Source organism: Pan troglodytes, chromosome 3 (assembly GCF_028858775.2).
Source record: "Pan troglodytes isolate AG18354 chromosome 3, NHGRI_mPanTro3-v2.0_pri, whole genome shotgun sequence".
In the NCBI taxonomy this organism is placed as follows: domain Eukaryota; kingdom Metazoa; phylum Chordata; class Mammalia; order Primates; family Hominidae; genus Pan; species Pan troglodytes.
In genome coordinates, this window is record NC_072401.2 from 51,937,216 (window position 1) to 51,956,067 (window position 18,852).

At 41.8% G+C, this 18,852-nt stretch overlaps 2 protein-coding genes across 5 annotated transcripts in view; one reads left to right on the plus strand and one right to left on the minus strand.

Moving 5' to 3' along the window:
- FRAS1 (Fraser extracellular matrix complex subunit 1) overlaps nucleotides 1-18,852 on the minus strand; it is a 480,560-nt gene that overhangs the window by 342,996 nt on the left and 118,712 nt on the right. The window lies entirely within an intron of this gene.
- On the plus strand, nucleotides 16,426-17,763 carry LOC737860 (SERPINE1 mRNA-binding protein 1-like). Its single transcript, XM_054683775.2, is given in 2 exon segments — nucleotides 16,426-17,427; nucleotides 17,430-17,763. Coding segments are annotated over 2 exon segments (1,179 nt in total). The 5' UTR covers nucleotides 16,426-16,502; the 3' UTR covers nucleotides 17,684-17,763.

Consider the following 18,852-nt stretch of genomic DNA (forward strand, 5'->3'; position numbering starts at 1 on the left):
CTAGAGATACTACAATCAATAAGATATGATCTTGTTATAAATAAGAAATCTGGCTGGGCAAGGTGGATCACACCTGTAACCCAGCACTTTGGGAGGCCAAGGCAGGCGGATCACAAGGTCAGGAGATCAAGACCATCCTGGCTAACACGGTGAAACCCCGTCTCTACTAAAAATTCAAAAAATTAGCCGGGTGTGGTGGCGGGCGCCTGTAGACCCAGCTACTCAGGAGGCTGAGGCAGGAGAATGGCATGAACCCGGGAGGCGGAGCTTGCAATGAGCCAAGATCTTGCCACTGCACTCCAGCCTGGGTGACAGAGCAAGACTCCATCTCAAACAAAAATTAAAACATAATAAATAAATAAATAAGAATCTGCCTTCAGGTTAAAAAAAAGTAAAAAAAAAAAAAAAAGTAATAAGAATAACCACATGCCAGGGAGAGGGGAGCCAAGATGGCCGAATAGGAACAGGTCCAGTCTACAGTTCCCAGCGTGAGTGATGCAGAAGATGGGTGATTTCTGCATTTCCAACTAAGGTACCAGGTGCATCTCACTGGGGAGTGTCAGAAAGTGGGTGCAGGACAGTGGGTGCAGCGCACTGAGTGTGAGCCAAAGCAGGGTGAGGCATTGCCTCACCCGGGGAAGCGCAAGGGGTCAGGGAAATCCCTTTCCTAGTCAAAGAAAGGGGTGACAAGACAGCACCTGGAAAATCGGGTCACTCCCACCCTAATACTGCACTTTTCCAAGGATCATAGCAAATGGCACACCAGGAGATTATATGCCGCGCATGGCTCGGAGGGTCCTACGCCCACAGAGCCTTGCTCATTGCTAGCACAGCAGTCTGAGATCAAACTGCAAGGTGGCAGCAAGGCTGGAGGAGGGGCGCCCGCCATTGCCCAGGCTTGAGTAGGTAAACAAAGCAGCCAGGAAGCTCGAACTGGGTGAAGCCCACTGCAGCTCAAGGAGGCCTGCCTGCCTCTGCAGACTCCACCTCTGGGGGCAGGGCAATGCCAAACAAAAGGCAGCAGAATCCTCTGCAGACTTAAATGTCCCTGGCTGACAGCTTTGAGGAGAGCAGTGGTTCTCCCAGCACGCAGCTGGACATCTGAGAACGGACAGATTGCCTCCTCAAGTGGGTCCCTGACCCCCGAGTAGCCTAACTGGGAGGCACCCCCCAGCAGGGGCAGACTGACACCTCACACGGCCAGGTACTCCTCTGAGACAAAACTTCCGGAGGAACGATCAGGCAGCAACATTTGCTGTTCACCAATATCCACTGTTCTGCAGCCTCTGCTTCTGATACCCAGGCAAACAGGGTCTGGAGTGGACCTCCAGCAAACTCAAACAGACCTGCAGCTGAGGGACCTGACTGTTAGAAGGAAAACTAACCAACAGAAAGGATATCCACACGAAAACCCTATCTGTACGTCACCACCATCAAAGACCAAAGGTAGATAAAACCACAAAGATGGGGAAAAAACAGAGCAGAAAAACGGAAAACTCTAAAAATCAGAGTGTCTCTCCTCCTCCAAAGGAATGCAGCTCCTCACCAGCAACGGAACAAAGCTGGATGGAGAGTGACTTTGACAAGTTGAGAGAAGAAGACTTCAGATGGTCAAACTACTCCGAGCTAAAGGAGGAAGTTCAAACCCATGGCAAAGAAGTTAAAAACCTTGAAAAAAAACTAGATGAATGGCTAACCAGAATAACCAATTCAGAGAAGTCCTTAAAGGACTTGATGGAGCTGAAAACCAAAGCACAAGAAATGCGTGATGAATGCACAAGCCTCAGTCGCCAATTTGATCAACTGGAAGAAAGGGTATCAGTGATGGAAGATCAAATGAATGAAATGAAGCGAGAAGAGAAGTTTAGAGAAAAAAGAATAAAAAGAAACGAGCAAAGCCTCCAAGAAATATGAGACTATGTGAAAAGACCAAATCTACGTCTGATTGGTGTACCTGAAAGTGACGGGGAGAATGGAACCAAGTTGTAAAACACTCTGCAGGATATTAGCCAGGAGAACTTCCCCAATCTAGCAAGGCAGGCCAACATTCACATTCAGGAAATATAGAGAATGCCACAAAGATATTCCTCGAGAAGAGCAACTCCAAGATACCTAATTGTCAGATTCACCAAAGTTGAAATGAAGGAAAAAATCTGAGCTGAAAACCAAAGCACAAGAAATACGTGATGAATGCACAAGCCTCAGTCGCCAATTTGATCAACTGGAAGAAAGGGTATCAGTGATGGAAGATCAAATGAATGAAATGAAGCGAGAAGAGAAGTTTAGAGAAAAAAGAATAAAAAGAAACGAGCAAAGCCTCCAAGAAATATGAGACTATGTGAAAAGACCAAATCTACGTCTGATTGGTGTACCTGAAAGTGACGGGGAGAATGGAACCAAGTTGTAAAACACTCTGCAGGATATTAGCCAGGAGAACTTCCCCAATCTAGCAAGGCAGGCCAACATTCACATTCAGGAAATACAGAGAATGCCACAAAGATATTCCTCGAGAAGAGCAACTCCAAGATACCTAATTGTCAGATTCACCAAAGTTGAAATGAAGGAAAAAATCTTAAGGGCAGCCAGACAGAAAGGTCGGGTTACCCACAAAGGGAAGCCCATCAGACTAACAGCTGATCTCTCGGCAGAAATTCTACAAGCCAGAAGAGAGTGGGGGCCAATATTCAACATGCTTAAAGAAAAGAACTTCCAACCCAGAATTTCATATCCAGACAAACTAAGCTTCATAAGTGAAGGAGAAATAAAATCCTTTAGAGACAAGCAAATGCTGAGAGATTTTGTCACCACCAGGCCTGCCCTAAAGGAGCTCCTGAAGGAAGCGCTAAACATGGAAAGGAACAACCAGTATCAGCCACTGCAAAAACATGCCAAATTGTAAAGACCATCAAGGCTAGGAAGAAACTGCATCAACTAACAAGCAAAATAACCAGCTAACATCATAATGACAGGATCAAATTCACACATAACAATATTAACCTTAAATGTAAATGGGCTAAATGCTCCAATTAAAAGACACAGACTGGCAAATTGGATAAAGAGTCAAGACCCATCAGTGTGCTGTATTCAGGTAACCCATCTCACGTGCCAGAGACACACATAGGCTCAAAATAAAGGGATGGAGGAAGATCTACCAAACAAATGGAAAACAAAAAAAGACAGGGGTTGCAATCCTAGTCTCTGATAAAACAGACTTTAAACCAACAAAGATCAAAAGAGACAAAGAAGGCCATTACATAATGGTAAAGGGATCAAGTCAACAAGCAGAGCTAATTATCCTAAATATATATGAACCCAATACAGGAGCACCCAGATTCATAAAGCAAGTCCTTAGAGACCTACAAAGAGACTTAGACTCCCACACAATAATAATGGGAAACTTTAACACTCCACTGTCAACATTAGACAGATCAACGAGACAGAAAGTTAACAAGCATATCCAGGAATTGAACTCAGCTCTGCACCAAGCAGACCTAATAGACATCTGCAGAACTCTCCACCCCAAATCAACAGAATATACATTCTTTTCAGCACCACACCACACCTATTCCAAAATTGACCACATACTTGGAAGTAAAGCACTCCTTGGCAAATGTAAAAGAACAGAAATGATAACAAACTGTCTCTCAGACCACAGTGCAATCAAACTAGAACTCAGGATTAAGAAACTCACTCAAAACCGCTCAACTACATGGAAAATAAATAACCTGCTCCTGAATGACTACTGGGTACATAACGAAATGAAGGCAGAAATAAAGATGTTCTTTGAAACCAATGAGAACAAAGACACAACATACCAGAATCTCTGGGACACATTCAAAGCAGTGTGTAGAGGGAAATTTATAGTACCAAATGCCCACAAGAGAAAGCAGGAAAGATCTAAAATTGACACCCTAACATTGCAATTCAAAGAACTAGAGAAGCAAGAACAAACACATTCAAAAGCTATTAGAAGGCAAGAAGTAACTAAGATCATAGCAGAACTGAAGGAAATAGAGACACAAAAAACCCTTCAAAAAATCAATGAATCCAGGAGCTGGCTTTTTGAAAAGATCAACAAAACTGATGGACCACTAGCAAGACTAATAAAGAAGAAAAGAGAGAAGAATCAAATAGGCGCACTAAAAAATGACAAAGGGGATATCACCACCTATCCCACAGAAATACAAACTACCATCAGAGAATACTATAAACACCTCTACGCAAATAAACTAGAAAATCTAGAGGAAATGGATAAATTCTTCGACACATACACTCTCCCAAAACTAAACCAGGAAGAAGTTGAATCTCTGAATAGACCAATAACAGGGTCTGAAATTGAGGCAATAATTAATAGCTTACTATCCAAAAAAGGTCCAGGATTCACAGCCGAATTCTACCAGAGGTACAAGAAGGAGCTGGTACCATTCCTTCTGAAACTATTCCAATCAATAGAAAAAGAGGGAATCCTCCCTAACTCATTTTATGAGGCCAGCATCATCCTGATACTAAAGCCTGGCAGAGACACAACCAAAAAAGACAATTTTAGACCAATATCCGTGATGAACATCGAAGCAAAAATCCTCAATAAAATACTGGCAAACTGAATCCAGCAGCACATCAAAAAGCTTATCCACCATGATCAAGTGGGCTTCATCCCTGGGATGCAAGGCTGGTTCAACATACAAAAATCAATAAACGTAATCCAGCATATAAACAGAACCAAAGACAAAAACCACATGATGATCTCAATAGATGCAAAAAAGACCTTTGACAAAATTCAACAACACTTCATGCTAAAAACTCTCAATAAATTACGTATTGATGGGACGTATCTCAAAATAATAAGAGCTATCTATGACAAACCCACAGCCAATATCATACTGAATGGGCAAAAACTGGAAGCATTCCCTTTGAAAACTGGCACAAGACAGGGATGCCCTCTCTCACCACTCCTATTCAACATAGTGTTGGAAGTTCTGGCCAGGGCAATCAGGCAGGAGAAGGAAATAAGGGGTATTCAACTAGGAAAAGAGGAAGTCAAATTGTCCCTGTTTGCAGATGACATGACTGTATATCTAGAAAACCCCATTGTCTCAGCCCAAAATCTCCTTAAGCTGACAGGCAACTTCAGCAAAGTCTCAGGATACAAAACGAATGTGCAAAAATCACAAGCATTCTTATACACCAGTAACAGACAAACAGAGAGCCAAATCATGAGTGAACTCCCATTCACAATTGCTTCAAAGAGAATAAAATACCTAGGAATCCAACTTACAAGGGATGTGAAGGACCTCTTCAAGGAGAACTACAAACCACTGCTCAATGAAATAAAAGAGGATACAAACAAATGGAACAACATTCCATGCTCATGGGTAGGAAGAATCAATATCGTGAAAATGGCCATACTGCCCAAGGTAATTTACAGATTCAATGCCATCCCCATCAAACTACCAATGACTTTCTTCACAGAATTGGAAAAAACTACTTTAAAGTTCATATGGAACCAAAAAAGAGCCCGCATTGCCAAGTCAATCCTAAGTCAAAAGAACAAATCTGGAGGCATCAGGCTACCTGACTTCAAACTATACTACAAGGCTACAGTAACCAAAACAGCATGGAACTGGTACCAAAACAGAGATATAGACCAATGGAACAAAACAGAGCCCTCAGAAATAATGCCGCATATCTACAACTATCTGATCTTTGACAAACTTGACAAAAACAAGCAATGGGGAAAGGATTCCCTATTTAGTAAATGATGCTGGGAAAACTGGCTACCCATATGTAGAAGGCTGAAACTGGATCCCTTCCTTACACCTTATACAAAAATTAATTCAAGATGGATTAAAGACTTAGATGTTAGACCTAAAACCATAAAAACCCTAGAAGAAAACCTAGGCAATACCATTCAGGACATAGGCATGGGCAAGGACTTCATGTCTAAAACACCAAAAGCAATGGCAACAAAAGACAAAATTGACAAATGGATCTCATTAAACTAAAGAGCTTCTGCATAGCAAAAGGAACTACCATCAGAGTGAACAGGCAACCTACAGAACGGGAGAAAATTTTTGCAACCTACTCATCTGACAAAGGGCTAATATCCAGAATCTACAATGAACTCAAACAAATTTCCAAGAAAAATCAAACAACCCCATCAAAAAGTGGGCAAAGGACATGAACAGACACTTCTCAAAAGAAGACATTTATGCAGCCAAAAAACACATGAAAAAATGCTCATCATCACTGGTCATCAGAGAAATGCAAATCAAAACCACAATGAGATACCATCTCACACCAGTTAGAATGGCAATCATTAAAAAGTCAGGAAACAACAGGTGCTGGAGAGGATGTGGAGAAATAGGGACACTTTTACACTGTTGGTGGGACAGTAAACTAGTTCAACCATTGTGGAAGTCAGCGTGGCGATTCCTCAGGGATCTAGAACTAGAAATACCATTTGACCCAGCAATCCCATTACTGGGTATATACCCAAAGGATTATAAATCATGCTGCTGTAAAGACACATGCACACGTATGTTTATTGCCGCAATATTCACAATAGCAAAGACATGGAACCAACCCAAATGTCCAACAATGATAGACTGGATTAAGAAAATGTGGCACATATACACTATGGAATACTATACAGCCATAAAAAATGATGAGTTCATGTCCTTTGTAGGGACATGGATGAAGCTGGAAACCATCATTCTCAGCAAACTATCACAAGGACAAAAAACCAAATACTGCATGTTCTCACTCATAGGTGGGAATTGAACAATGAGAACACATGGACACAGGAAGGGGAACATCACACACCGGGGCCTGTTGTGGGGTGGGGGGAGCGGGGAGGGATAGCATTAGGAGATATACCTAATGCTAAATGATGAGTTAATGGGTGCAGCACACCAACATGGCACATGTATACATGTGCAACAAACCTGCACGTTGTGCACACGTACCCTAAAACTTAAAGTATAATAATTTAAAAAAATAATAATAATAATACAAACAAATCCCGAGGATTTGGTAGTGCGAACAGATTTCTTTAAACATTTTTTCACGTTACTGTAATATATTTTAACATATTGATGAATTTCTAATTCATCAAATAACAATAATTCCCTAGAGCAATAAAATGCCGGTTTAACTGATGATCCAAAAAGCTAGATGACAAGGCCAACAATTGGTACATCTTTTTAAATGAGAGAATGTTACCACATTTAAGAGAATTCCACCTAAATTATATGTGAAAGGTGAGAAGATCCAGACATGTGCTAAGACCTACAAAAGCAACCTGACAGTCACTGTAGATCACCCTTTGTCTTGTCTTAGTTTGCTGAGGGTGCTATAACAATATACGTAGACTGGGTGGCTTAAGCAACAGAAATTTCTTCTCACAGTTCTGGAGGCTGAAAAGTCCAAGAGCAAGCTGCCAGCCAATTCATTTTCTGGTGAGGACTCTTCCCGGCTTGCAGATGGCCACCTTCTCACTGAGTGTTTTTCAGTGTGCATGTATGGAGACAGCAAGTGAGCTCTGGTCTCTCTTCCTTTTCTTATAATCACATTAAGTCTATGGGATCAAGATCCCACTCTTATGACCTCATTTAACCCTAATTACATCTTTTGTTGTTTTATCTTAATTACTTCTGTAAAGGCCCTATCTCCAAATATACTCACATTGGATGTTAGGTCTTAAACATATGAATTTGGCAGTGTAAACAATTCAGTCCATGGAACCCCTCGAAACTGTCAGCCTAGTACATTGCTACACAACAGAAGCACAATAAAACAAACAACCATTTGTGTAACCATTCAAATAACATGTACTAAGCAAATTCTCTGTGTCAGGTACTATCTTGTGCTATGGGAAACTGGGAAGGGAAGGGAAGGGAATGGAAGGGAAGGGAAGGGGTGCGGTGGGGGGATGGGGGATGGAAGGGAAGAGAAGGGAATGGAAGGGAAGGGAAGGGGTGCGGTGGGGGGATGGGGGATGGAAGGAGGGAAAGAAAGAAGGAAAGAAGGGAGAGAAGGAGGGAAAGAGGATAGGTGGGTGGGAAGGGCTAAAGACTTTGCCTTCACAATAGTACATTCTAGCAGATGATGATAAACAGTAAATAACCAAACAATGGGAAGAAAAAAAAAAGCAGTGAATGGGGGAAATGAAGAAGGGAGGTGGGAGAAATGACCAGTTCAGAGAGCATAGACAGGGAAGGCCTCTCTGAGGAAGTGATTTTACAATGAGATCTGAAGAAGGAGGGGGAGCCAGTCATGTGGGGTTTCTGAGGGAGTATTCCAGGGAGAAAGACTAAACAGTGCAAAAGCTTGGGCTAGTAACAAATTTGACTGACATGTGAGGAAAAGAAGTCACAGCGGCTGTACTGTAGTGGGTCATAAGGTGAAGAATCTGAGCTGAGGTCTGAGGGGGAGGCAGGAAGATGCAGACCAAGGTAAAGAGTGTGCACTAAGTGCACCAGAAAAGCATCAGAAGAAATTATACAAAAGAAAGGGCCTGATCTGAATTTAATATATTTAGCTGAGGTTTTCTGCGGCCAGGAAAGGATGTAGCTGGCCAACAGTAGAAACAACAAAACCAGGTTAGATGGCTAATGCATCAGTGCAGGCAAAAGATGAAAAATTTTTGGAATAGGTTTGAGGGTCTACTTTAGGAAGTAGAATTTATAGGAGATGGTCATGCATTGGATGTGGAGGGTAGAATTAGAAACAACTATGAGATATTTGGCTTTAGCCAAAAATTATATGAGGTAAAGGGAAATTGGAAGAAATTGATTGGGAAGGAAATATGGAATAAAGAGTTCTTTTTTGAACTTGTGAAATCTGAGGATTATTATATATGCAAATAGAGAAGTAAAATAGAGACTTGCCATCTGTGTCTGCCATGGGAGAGGTCAGGGCTAGAGGGAAGAATTTTTAAGTCAGTACAGACATATTTGAACCATAGAACCGAATGAGAACACTTGGAAAGAGGCTATAGCAAGAGAAGAAGGCCTACATCCCTAAAAGTTTGGGACACATCAACTTTTAAAGGAGAAAGATCCAGCAAAAACATCCTTGGGATGATAGAAACACATCCTTATCTTCTGCTCATATCATGTTCTGAACCTGAAGAACTGAGTACATGTTTCCAGCCTCAGTATTCCAAGAACAATGCAAGAAGACATAGGGAAGTTCAACGAAAGTGATCAAGAAAGTGAAAGCTCATTACAGGAATATCAGAGAAAATGATTATGGCAGTCCAGTCTGAACTGAAGGAAACCAAGTGAGATGCACTACCTCGTCCACTCATCTCCACTGCAGCTAAGCAGGGAGTATTTCTTTTATCCTCCAGTTTTGAGAAGTCAAAACTAAGTTTAATGAAAATATTATCCACAATTGTGCATTTTAATGAGACATGATATAATCATACATGTGGTCAGATAAGTCAGGAGAGGCAAAGCTTACAGGTAAATATGTCAGAACTAGAAGCAGATGATGTATATCCCCAGGCAGTCCTCCAATGACTTACTGTATCCTTTAACATGAGCAAACCTTTTGCCTTAGTCTGGGTCTCACCTACAGTTCGGCAGTAATACCACATGCCTCTTCACTTGGACATAATTAATTAGATAATAGCTGGAAATAAAACCGCATCTGCAGGGCACATACTTTGAGCTGTTTTTCACCCATAATGGTGTTTTTATGACTGTCCATCCATACCGCTGCCCTTTTATAGTCATTTATAGCATGAGGATGGGGACAGAGTAATGCCAACTGTCTATGCAAGGACAAACCAGTGATTATGGTATTGGTGACCCTTCATTAGAAAAATACAGAATGTTTCCCTTTACAGAGTCCATATAAAATCTGGAGCTCAATGTGCAAAAACCCTTCTGTGATGGTCAGTTTTATGTGTCAATTTGGCTAAGCTACAGTCCCCAGTTATTCAATCAAATGCTAATCTAGGCATTACTGTGAAGGTAATTTTATAGATGTGATCAACATCTATAATCAGTTGACTTTAAGTAAAAGCAATGTTCCTTTATATTCTTGTTGGGCCTGATCCAAACAGTTGAAAGGCCTTATGAGTAGAGCTGAAGTTTCCCTGAGGAGGAAAAAATTTCACCTGTGGACTGCAAGGTCCAGTGGCCTAGCCAGCCCCCATCATCAGATGAGCCAATTCCCTGAAATATTAGGTTGATGCAAAAGTAATTGCAGTTTTTGACGTTGAAGGTGATGGTCAAAACCTCAATTACCTTTGCACCAACCTAAGTATAGATAGATAGATAGATAGATAGATAGATAGATAGATAGATAGATAGATAGACAGACTCTCCTACTGGTTCTGTTTGTCTGGTAGAACCCTGGCTGATAAGACACCTTCCTTTTCTCCACAGAGGAAGGAATCAAGTTTATGTAAATGCATACCACTACAGCTATAGAGTATTTGTCTCCATAGAAAGAAAGGGGAAAAGGCAAAGGAAGGATAACTGTTGACAGGTGACCAAGACCCCACTCAGACAAATTCTACCTCTCGTTAATCATATGCACCCTACACTTGGTGAATTTAAACTTTAGTACCAGATTCTTAAGGTCTTGTTTAATTGCATCACCCACAGCACCTCTGTTGATCCTGATGTACTGAAACAGAGGCATAAAATCAAATGCTGATGTTGTCTTTAAGAATAGCAACAGCAGCCAGGTGTGGTGGCTCATGCCTGCAATCCTAGCACTTTGGGAGGCCAAGTCAGGCAGATCACAAGGTCAGGAGATCAAGACCATCCTGGCTAACACGGTGAAACTCTGTCTCTACTAAAAATACAAAAAATTAGCCGGGTGTGATAGCACATACCTGTAGTCCCAGTTACTAGGGAGGCTGAGGCAGGAGAATCGCTTGAACCTGAGAGGCGGAGGTTGCAGTGAGCTGAGATCATGCCACTGCACTCCAGCCTGGGCAACAGAGTGAGACTCCATCTCAGAAAAAAGAAAAAAAAAAGGATAGCAACAGGATTTATAGGCTATGTCTCACCATGAGGACAGATATCTTTCTGAGGGGCAATAGTCTTAATTTTAGCTATGACTTTAGTTCCTTGACTTCTCCCCCAGAAATGCCTGGGGAGACAGTAAGACACCTGAGGCCTGAGGCTGCCAAATATGGGGACAAAGTTTGAGGAATAACTTCTACAAAGGGCAAAAGTCAGCTATCACCCCTCCACACCTTTGTAAATGGGGTCTATGAATCATCATCTCTCCCAATTAGAAAGGCAGGTGTGGGGGTGATGTCATCCTTCTGCTTGTCCAGCTGATGAGGACAAAGCTAAGGGCCCTCTCCCCTTTCATCACTCCATGGGTGCCTCTTCTAAAACATCACGCTTGATTAAAAGATTCATTTTCTCAAACAAAGTAACACAGTGAAGAACATACAAGTAGCTTTGCAGCTCTGTTTGAACCTTCAAACACCAGGAAAGGAAACTGGACTCTAGAATATGTCCCTTCCACCTCTCCTTTCTACCATTTGTATAGAGAGTTGACCACAGTTTCTCTTTAAATGAGGCAACACTTTCATTCTCATCCATGCATGCATTCCCTCAAAAATATTTATGGCGTGCTTTGGAAAAAACTAAAGTAAATCAGACCAGATTTTAGGCTCAAAGATTTGGAGAGAAGCTAAGTACATATATTACTATAATACATGTTGGCATAAAATACACAAATAAAACTTCTGCAGGAGTTTAGGCATAATTAGACATAGCAGAGCAGCAGAATGAAAAGAAGACAAAACACAGAAAAGCAATAGCATGACCCACTAAGGGTTTTTACCCCGGGAAACTCCCATCATATTACGATCTTCTTGTTATTTATATATTTAGTTGCCACTAGAAAATAACTAATCAGAACACAATTTTGATGTTGTCTACTGGGAAATCATTGAAGAAAACAGCTGTAACCGTTTGTACAGTGATTTGTGTCACATTGCATATTCCTGCTGTGGTCTGGGTGACAAGCTTTACATGAAAAAAACCACTAAGTTTGTCTTAAAACTATATCTATATAAAACAATGGGGTGAGAATTCAAGCAGGTCCTGACCTGGCAAATGCTAATAAGCCTCATGTGATTCAAACTTAATACGGTGGCTCCAAATTAATACAGACTTCCACATAGTTCACAAGTGACAGACTTTATGATAAATAGAGTACGTCAGCAAAATATGCTATTAAATATATGTGAAGCCTTGAACAGATGGCATTTATAATAGATATCCCTGATAACTGACCACCATTTAGTATTCTCTGGCCCAGGCTCCTATCAAGGTTTCATGATTCTTGGAGGAAAAAAAAAAAAAGTATGAGCAAGATCTTAATTTCCCAAGCAGTCTGTCAAACAGCTGTTTCTCAACTCTCTAAAAAAATCAGACATTCATCAAAGCTGTTTGTGGAAAAAGTAAAATATGAATCTTCTGCAAGTTTAACCATAGGTTATCAATTTCCTGAACTATGTATGTTGAAAACCCCAAGTTTCTGATGTTACCAAACAGCTATATGTCTTACACACAGCACTTTTCCCATGACAACTGTGGAATGTTCAACCTTAAGGTTAAGTGTTTTTTGGAGTCATGAGGCACAAGAAAGCAACGAGACTCAGCAGGTTTATAGGAAAGGGTCAGCAAAGAGGATAGCCTCAAAAAGAACCACAAAAGCATTTTGAATAGAAAATGCCAAATTAAGCCTTGATTGAAACATAGGTTATTAGCATAGGACAAAAGAGTCTGAGAACAAAGACACAGAAATCACAAACAGACAAGAGTCAAAGCCAAGGTTGATGATTTTCAAGAAGTAGGCAAATTGCACTTATTAGCTGTCTACAGTTCAAAGATTTTGCTTGTTCTGATCTGCATCAAGTATAGATATTTTTACATGCTAACCAAAATACTGCATGTTCTCAAAATAAAACTGTATGACAATCAACCAGTCAGGAATGCAAGGCATCTGGTCACAACTTGCTGGAGTTTTTTTCTAACAATCAAGAAAAGCAAATAACTTTATTAGATTAAAAAAATACTCATATGCAAATCTTCTCTAAAGCTAATAACCTAAGCTTACAAACGGCCTCTAAAGTGAAAAACAATCCCGTGAGCATAGGGATTCAAATACCATCTGCAGTTTTATCTGAAAAGGCTAACAACTAACCTGCAATCTATAAACTCTGGCACAAATACATTCCATCTAAATTCTGCAAGACAATAATCTTGATAAATCAAGTTTACTTTAACAAAGCTCAAGCCGATAAAACAGCTACATGCCATAAACCCCTTCAGTCAGTTGACTTGCCTTTCACTCTATTTGCTTTCAACTAAATCACACTCACACAGTGCCTACCTACCACAGGCTCCTACACAAGATACAACAGGAGCTTTGCAAATAATTTTTGATCAACTGACACGCAGCATTAATTCTACAAGTACTGGTCTCATCAACACATCTTGAAAAGTGATAATACTTCTAGAAGCATCATGGTAGACAGTCCTGGGGTTGAATGCCAGGGCACCACTTACTAGGCCTGTGACCCAAGGGCACCACTTACTAGGCCTACGACATCTGTTTGCTGAAAAATGAAGATGTGATGGTTTTTCATGTCAACAGGGCTAGGCTAAACTATGAGCACAGAAGGAAGGACAGAGCCATTAGTCAAACACTAATCTAGATGCTGCTGTGAGGAGATTTCGCAGATGTTAACAAAATCCCTAATCAGTTGACTTTACGCTACAGACATCATCTCTGATGGGCCTGACCTAATCAGGTGGGCCTTTATAAGGGATTGGGCTCTTCCTTGTCAATGAGGCTCCAAACAGCACCTGGGTCCACAATTGCTCTCCCTTCACTGAATCATCCCTTCCTGACTTCCCTGTGGAGAACAGCTTCAGCTCATGCCCAGGGGTTGCAGACTGCCCACAATCTTCCTGGCTGCCTGTCCTATAGATGTGGACTAGTCAGAATTTAGTTGATATTTGCAGTTAAGTACCCAAGTACATATTATAGATCAAGGTCTGGCAGACTATAGCCTGTGGGCCAAATACAATGCACTGCCTATACTTGTCTTGCCCACAAGCTAAGAACAGTTTTTACAAGTTTAAATAGTTAGGGGAAAAAAAAATATTTTGTATCACATGAGAATTTTATGTAATTCAAATTTCAGTGTATTTTATGAGAACCCAGCTCACTCATTCATTTACATATCATCCATGACAGTTTTCCCACTGTAGTGGCAGAGTAGTTGCAGTAAAAGACTTGCTTAGCCAACCCCTACAGTCATGTATGCCAATTCCTTGTAATAAATCTTTTAATATTATCTACTGCTGGTTCTGTTTCTCCAGTGACCCTGACTGATCTGGGGTATAATTATCTGTACTTCATGGCTTTGCTATGAGGAATAAATGGAACAATTTATAATCAACCCAGAGCAGTGTTTCTCAAACTCTAGTGTGTGCGCAATCATACGGGACATAGATTCTGAGTGGGTGGCTCTGAGTGGGGCTTACAGTGTACATTTCTGACAAGCTCCCAATTGATACTAACGTCACTGGTCAATGGACACAGTTTGACCAGGAAGAGCTGTCTTAGAGCATAATAAGCACTAAATAAATGCTACTTCCCTTTCCCCAACACTATCTCTTTGTCCTTAAAATTTTCAGGTTTCTTTTGTTGTTATTTTGAACTTTTCAATTAATTAATTAAATATATAATGTGCTGACCACCTTCTAGAACTCTGTATGGCTATAATATATTTAAACACACACACACACACACACACACAAAGAGAATGAAAACAGGGAGAAAAAAGATAAATCCTAAATAATGCCCTGCCATACCTCATGCCCAGAACTATGGACTACTCACAGAAGCCTGCACTTCTTTAGCCCAGTTGGTAGAAGACACACTTTAAAATCAAGACTAAAGAGATAATTTGACAGGAAAGTAAGGCAAGGTCACTCTTTATTATGTCCAAAACAGTCAAATGCCAACATAGAAACAATACGATACATTTTCTGGACACTGTGAGCACATTCCTGAGCAGGGCTGCTGAAAGATGGACCACCAATCTGCATAGGTGGTGTGGTTTCCGGGGACGCCAAAACAACTCCTGTGCAGAGACTAGCAATCCCCACTCTGCCTCACCTGGTGACTGTTAATATTTCATAACAGCTTTGTTCTTGTGGTTGGAGACTTTGCTTTCCTGGGAATTAAAATACCTGCCCTAGAGATGTAGACTTCAGAAACTAGGATGTTTGTTTCCATGTCCATACCCATCATTCCACCTACTACTCTCATCAGCCCATGAAACTGCACCTGTGGAAGATGGCAACAGCCTTCCCATGCCAACCCAAGAATTATGCAAGTCCATATCTGGCTTGACCCACTACAACTCTGGACACTCTCGACCCTGTCTCAACATCAGAGACTTCTGCGGCATTGCTCTCTCCTGGTTTTCCTCCTGTCTTAAGCTGCTCCTTCTATCTCTTTTTCCAGCTTCTCTGCTGTGTACCTCTTCTCAGCCTGAGTTCCTGTTTTTCTCCCTCTCTCATCCATTCTCATCTTTGTGCTGAACTCCAGACCCACACAGTTCTCTGTCCTCTGGGCATTTTTTTTTTCTTTTTTTTTTTTTTTTTTTTTTGAGACAGGGTCTCCCTCTGCCACCCAGGCTGGAGTGCAGTGGCACGATCTTGGCTCACTGCAACCTCTGCCTCCTGGGTTCAAGCAATTCTCGTGCCTCAGCCTCCCAAGTAACTGAGATTACAGGCACGTGCCACCATGTCCAGCTAATTTTTTTGTATCCTTAGTAGAGACGGGGTTTCACCACGTTGGCCAGGCTGGTCTCGGACTCCTAACCTCAAATGATCCGTCTGCCTCGGCCTCCCAAAGTGCTGGGATTACAGGTGTGAGCCACTGCGCCTGGCCCCTCTGGGCATTTTAACTTAGATTTCCTCAAGTATCTCAGACTTAAACTGACCCAAATAAAACTCACTGTCACTATCCCTAAACCTACTTTTCTCCTGCACTCTGCTTTGCTGAATAGCATCATCATCCACCCAGGAAAACAGTGGAAACCTGGGAGCCCACCCTTTTTCTTTGCCTGGTTACCTCTTACTTGTCTTCTAAGATCCAGACTCTGCTTCTCTTAGGAACCCTTCCTTATCTGGCCTCAGTATGGGTGAAGCTCCCCTTCCAGGCCCCCAGGTGCTCCCCGTGTACATTTCCACTGCAGCAATATGACATGGTACATCATATAACCACAACATGGTTGCCCCTGTTCTATACTTTCATGGCATCCTGAGTTTTTGCTTTATAGCATTTCTTACAAATATAATTCTATGGTCATTTGTGAAATTATTAAATACCTGCTTCCATCTTGGCCCGGCCATCTTGTGGGAAGAGCTGAAGCAGGCGCTCTTGGCTCAGCGCGGCCCGCTGCAATCCGTAGAGGAACGCGCCGCCGAGCCACCATCATGCCTGGGCACTTACAGGAAGGCTTCGGCTGTGTGGTCACCAACCGATTCGACCAGTTATTTGACGACGAATCGGACCCCTTCGAGGTGCTGAAGGCAGCGGAGAACAAGAAAAAAGAAGCCGGCAGGGGTGGCGTTGGGGGCCCTGGGGCCAAGAGCGCAGCTCAGGCGGCGGCCCAGACCAACTCCAACGCGGCAGGCAAACAGCTGCGCAAGGAGTCCCAGAAAGACCGCAAGAACCCGCTGCCCCCTAGCGTTGGCGTGGTTGACAAGAAAGAGGAGACGCAGCCGCCCGTGGCGCCTAAGAAAGAAGGAATAAGACGAGTTGGAAGAAGACCTGATCAACAACTTCAGGGTGAAGGGAAAATAATTGATAGAAGACCAGAAAGGCAACCACCTTGTGAACGAAGATTCGAAAAGCCACTTGAAGAAAAGGGTGAAGGAGGCGAATTTTCAGTTGATAGACCGATTATTGACCGACCTATTCGAGGTCGTGGTGGTCTTGGAAGAGGTCGAGGGGGCCGTGGACGTGGAATGGGCCGAGGAGATGGATTTGATTCTCGTGGCAAACGTGAATTTGATAGGCATAGTGGAAGTGATAGATCTTCTTTTTCACATTACAGTGGCCTGAAGCACGAGGACAAACGTGGAGGTAGCGGATCTCACAACTGGGGAACTGTCAAAGACGAATTAACTGACTTGGATCAATCAAATGTGACTGAGGAAACACCTGAAGGTGAAGAACATCATCCAGTGGCAGACACTGAAAATAAGGAGAATGATGTTGAAGAGGTAAAAGAGGAGGGTCCAAAAGAGATGACTTTGGATGAGTGGAAGGCTATTCAAAATAAGGACCGGGCAAAAGTAGAATTTAATATCTGAAAACCAAATGAAGGTGCTGATGGGCAGTGGAAGAAGGGATTTGTTTTCATAAATCAAAGAGTGAAGAGGCTCATGCTGAGGATTCAGTTATGGACCATCATTTCCGGAAGCCAGCAAATGATATAACGTCTCAGCTGGAGATCAATTTTGGAGACCTTGGCCGCCCAGGACGTGGCGGCAGGGGAGGACAAGGTGGACGTGGGCGTGGTGGGCGCCCAAACCGTGGCAGCAGGACCGACAAGTCAAGTGCTTCTGCTCCTGATGTGGATGACCCAGAGGCATTCCCAGTTCTGGCTTAACTGGATGCCATAAGACAACCCTGGTTCCTTCGTGAACCCTTCTGTTCAAAGCTTTTGCATGCTTAAGGATTCCAAATGACAAATTAAAAAAAAAAAAAAAAAGACTGTCATTCATACCATTCACACCTAAAGACTGAATTTTATCTGTTTCAAAAATGAACTTATCTCGCTACACAGAAGTAACAAATATGGTAGTCAGTTTTGTATTTAGAAATGTATTGGTAGCAGGGATGTTTTCATAATTTTCAGAGATTATGCATTCTTCATGAATACTTTTGTGTTGCTGCTTGCAAATATGCATTTCCAAACTTGAAATATAGGTGTGAACAGTGTGTACCAGTTTAAAGCTTTCACTTCATTTGTGTTTTTTAATTAAGGATTTAGAAGTTCCCCCAATTACAAACTGGTTTTAAATATTGGACATACTGGTTTTAATATCTGCTTTGTATATTCACACATGGTCAACTGGGACATGTTAAACTTTGATTTGTCAAATTTTATTCTGTGTGGAATACTAACTATATGTATTTTAACTTAGTTTTAATATTTTCATTTTTGGGGAAAAATCTTTTTTCACTTCTCATGATAGCTGTTATATATATATGCTAAATCTTTATATACAGAAATATCAGTACTTGAAGAAAAAGAAAATCTGCTTCCCCCACTAGATCAAAGCTTTCATACCATTAGGCACCATCTATCCTGTTCACCACATCCAGCACACCCAGAGCCTGAGACACTCTATATGCTCAATTAGTTGTTGAATGAATGAATGTTTACCTGTGTATCTCTTCCACTAGACTAGGAACCTCGTAGGAGTAGGAACTTACTTTCATCCTAGTGCCTAGTACACAGTGAGAGCATGCTAAGTGTCGGTTGGCTGAATAAGTTAATGTAAGTATAGTGATATCATTAGTAGTCAAAAAGCAAGCTTCATATATATAAGAGTGTTTGTTAACCAAACCTTTTCAGCCACTTCTCTCCATGGCTCCCACTGATTGCCACAGCATCCTTGCACCAACTGCCCAACTCCCTGCATTTCCCTGGGTAGCTCCTATGCCCTGGGTAGCTCCTATGTCAGTGGGACAGTCATATTCATTTGTCTCACAAGTGGCTGCCAGTTCCATTCCTTAAATGCCTAGAGACATATAACAGATGTCTCTTAATCA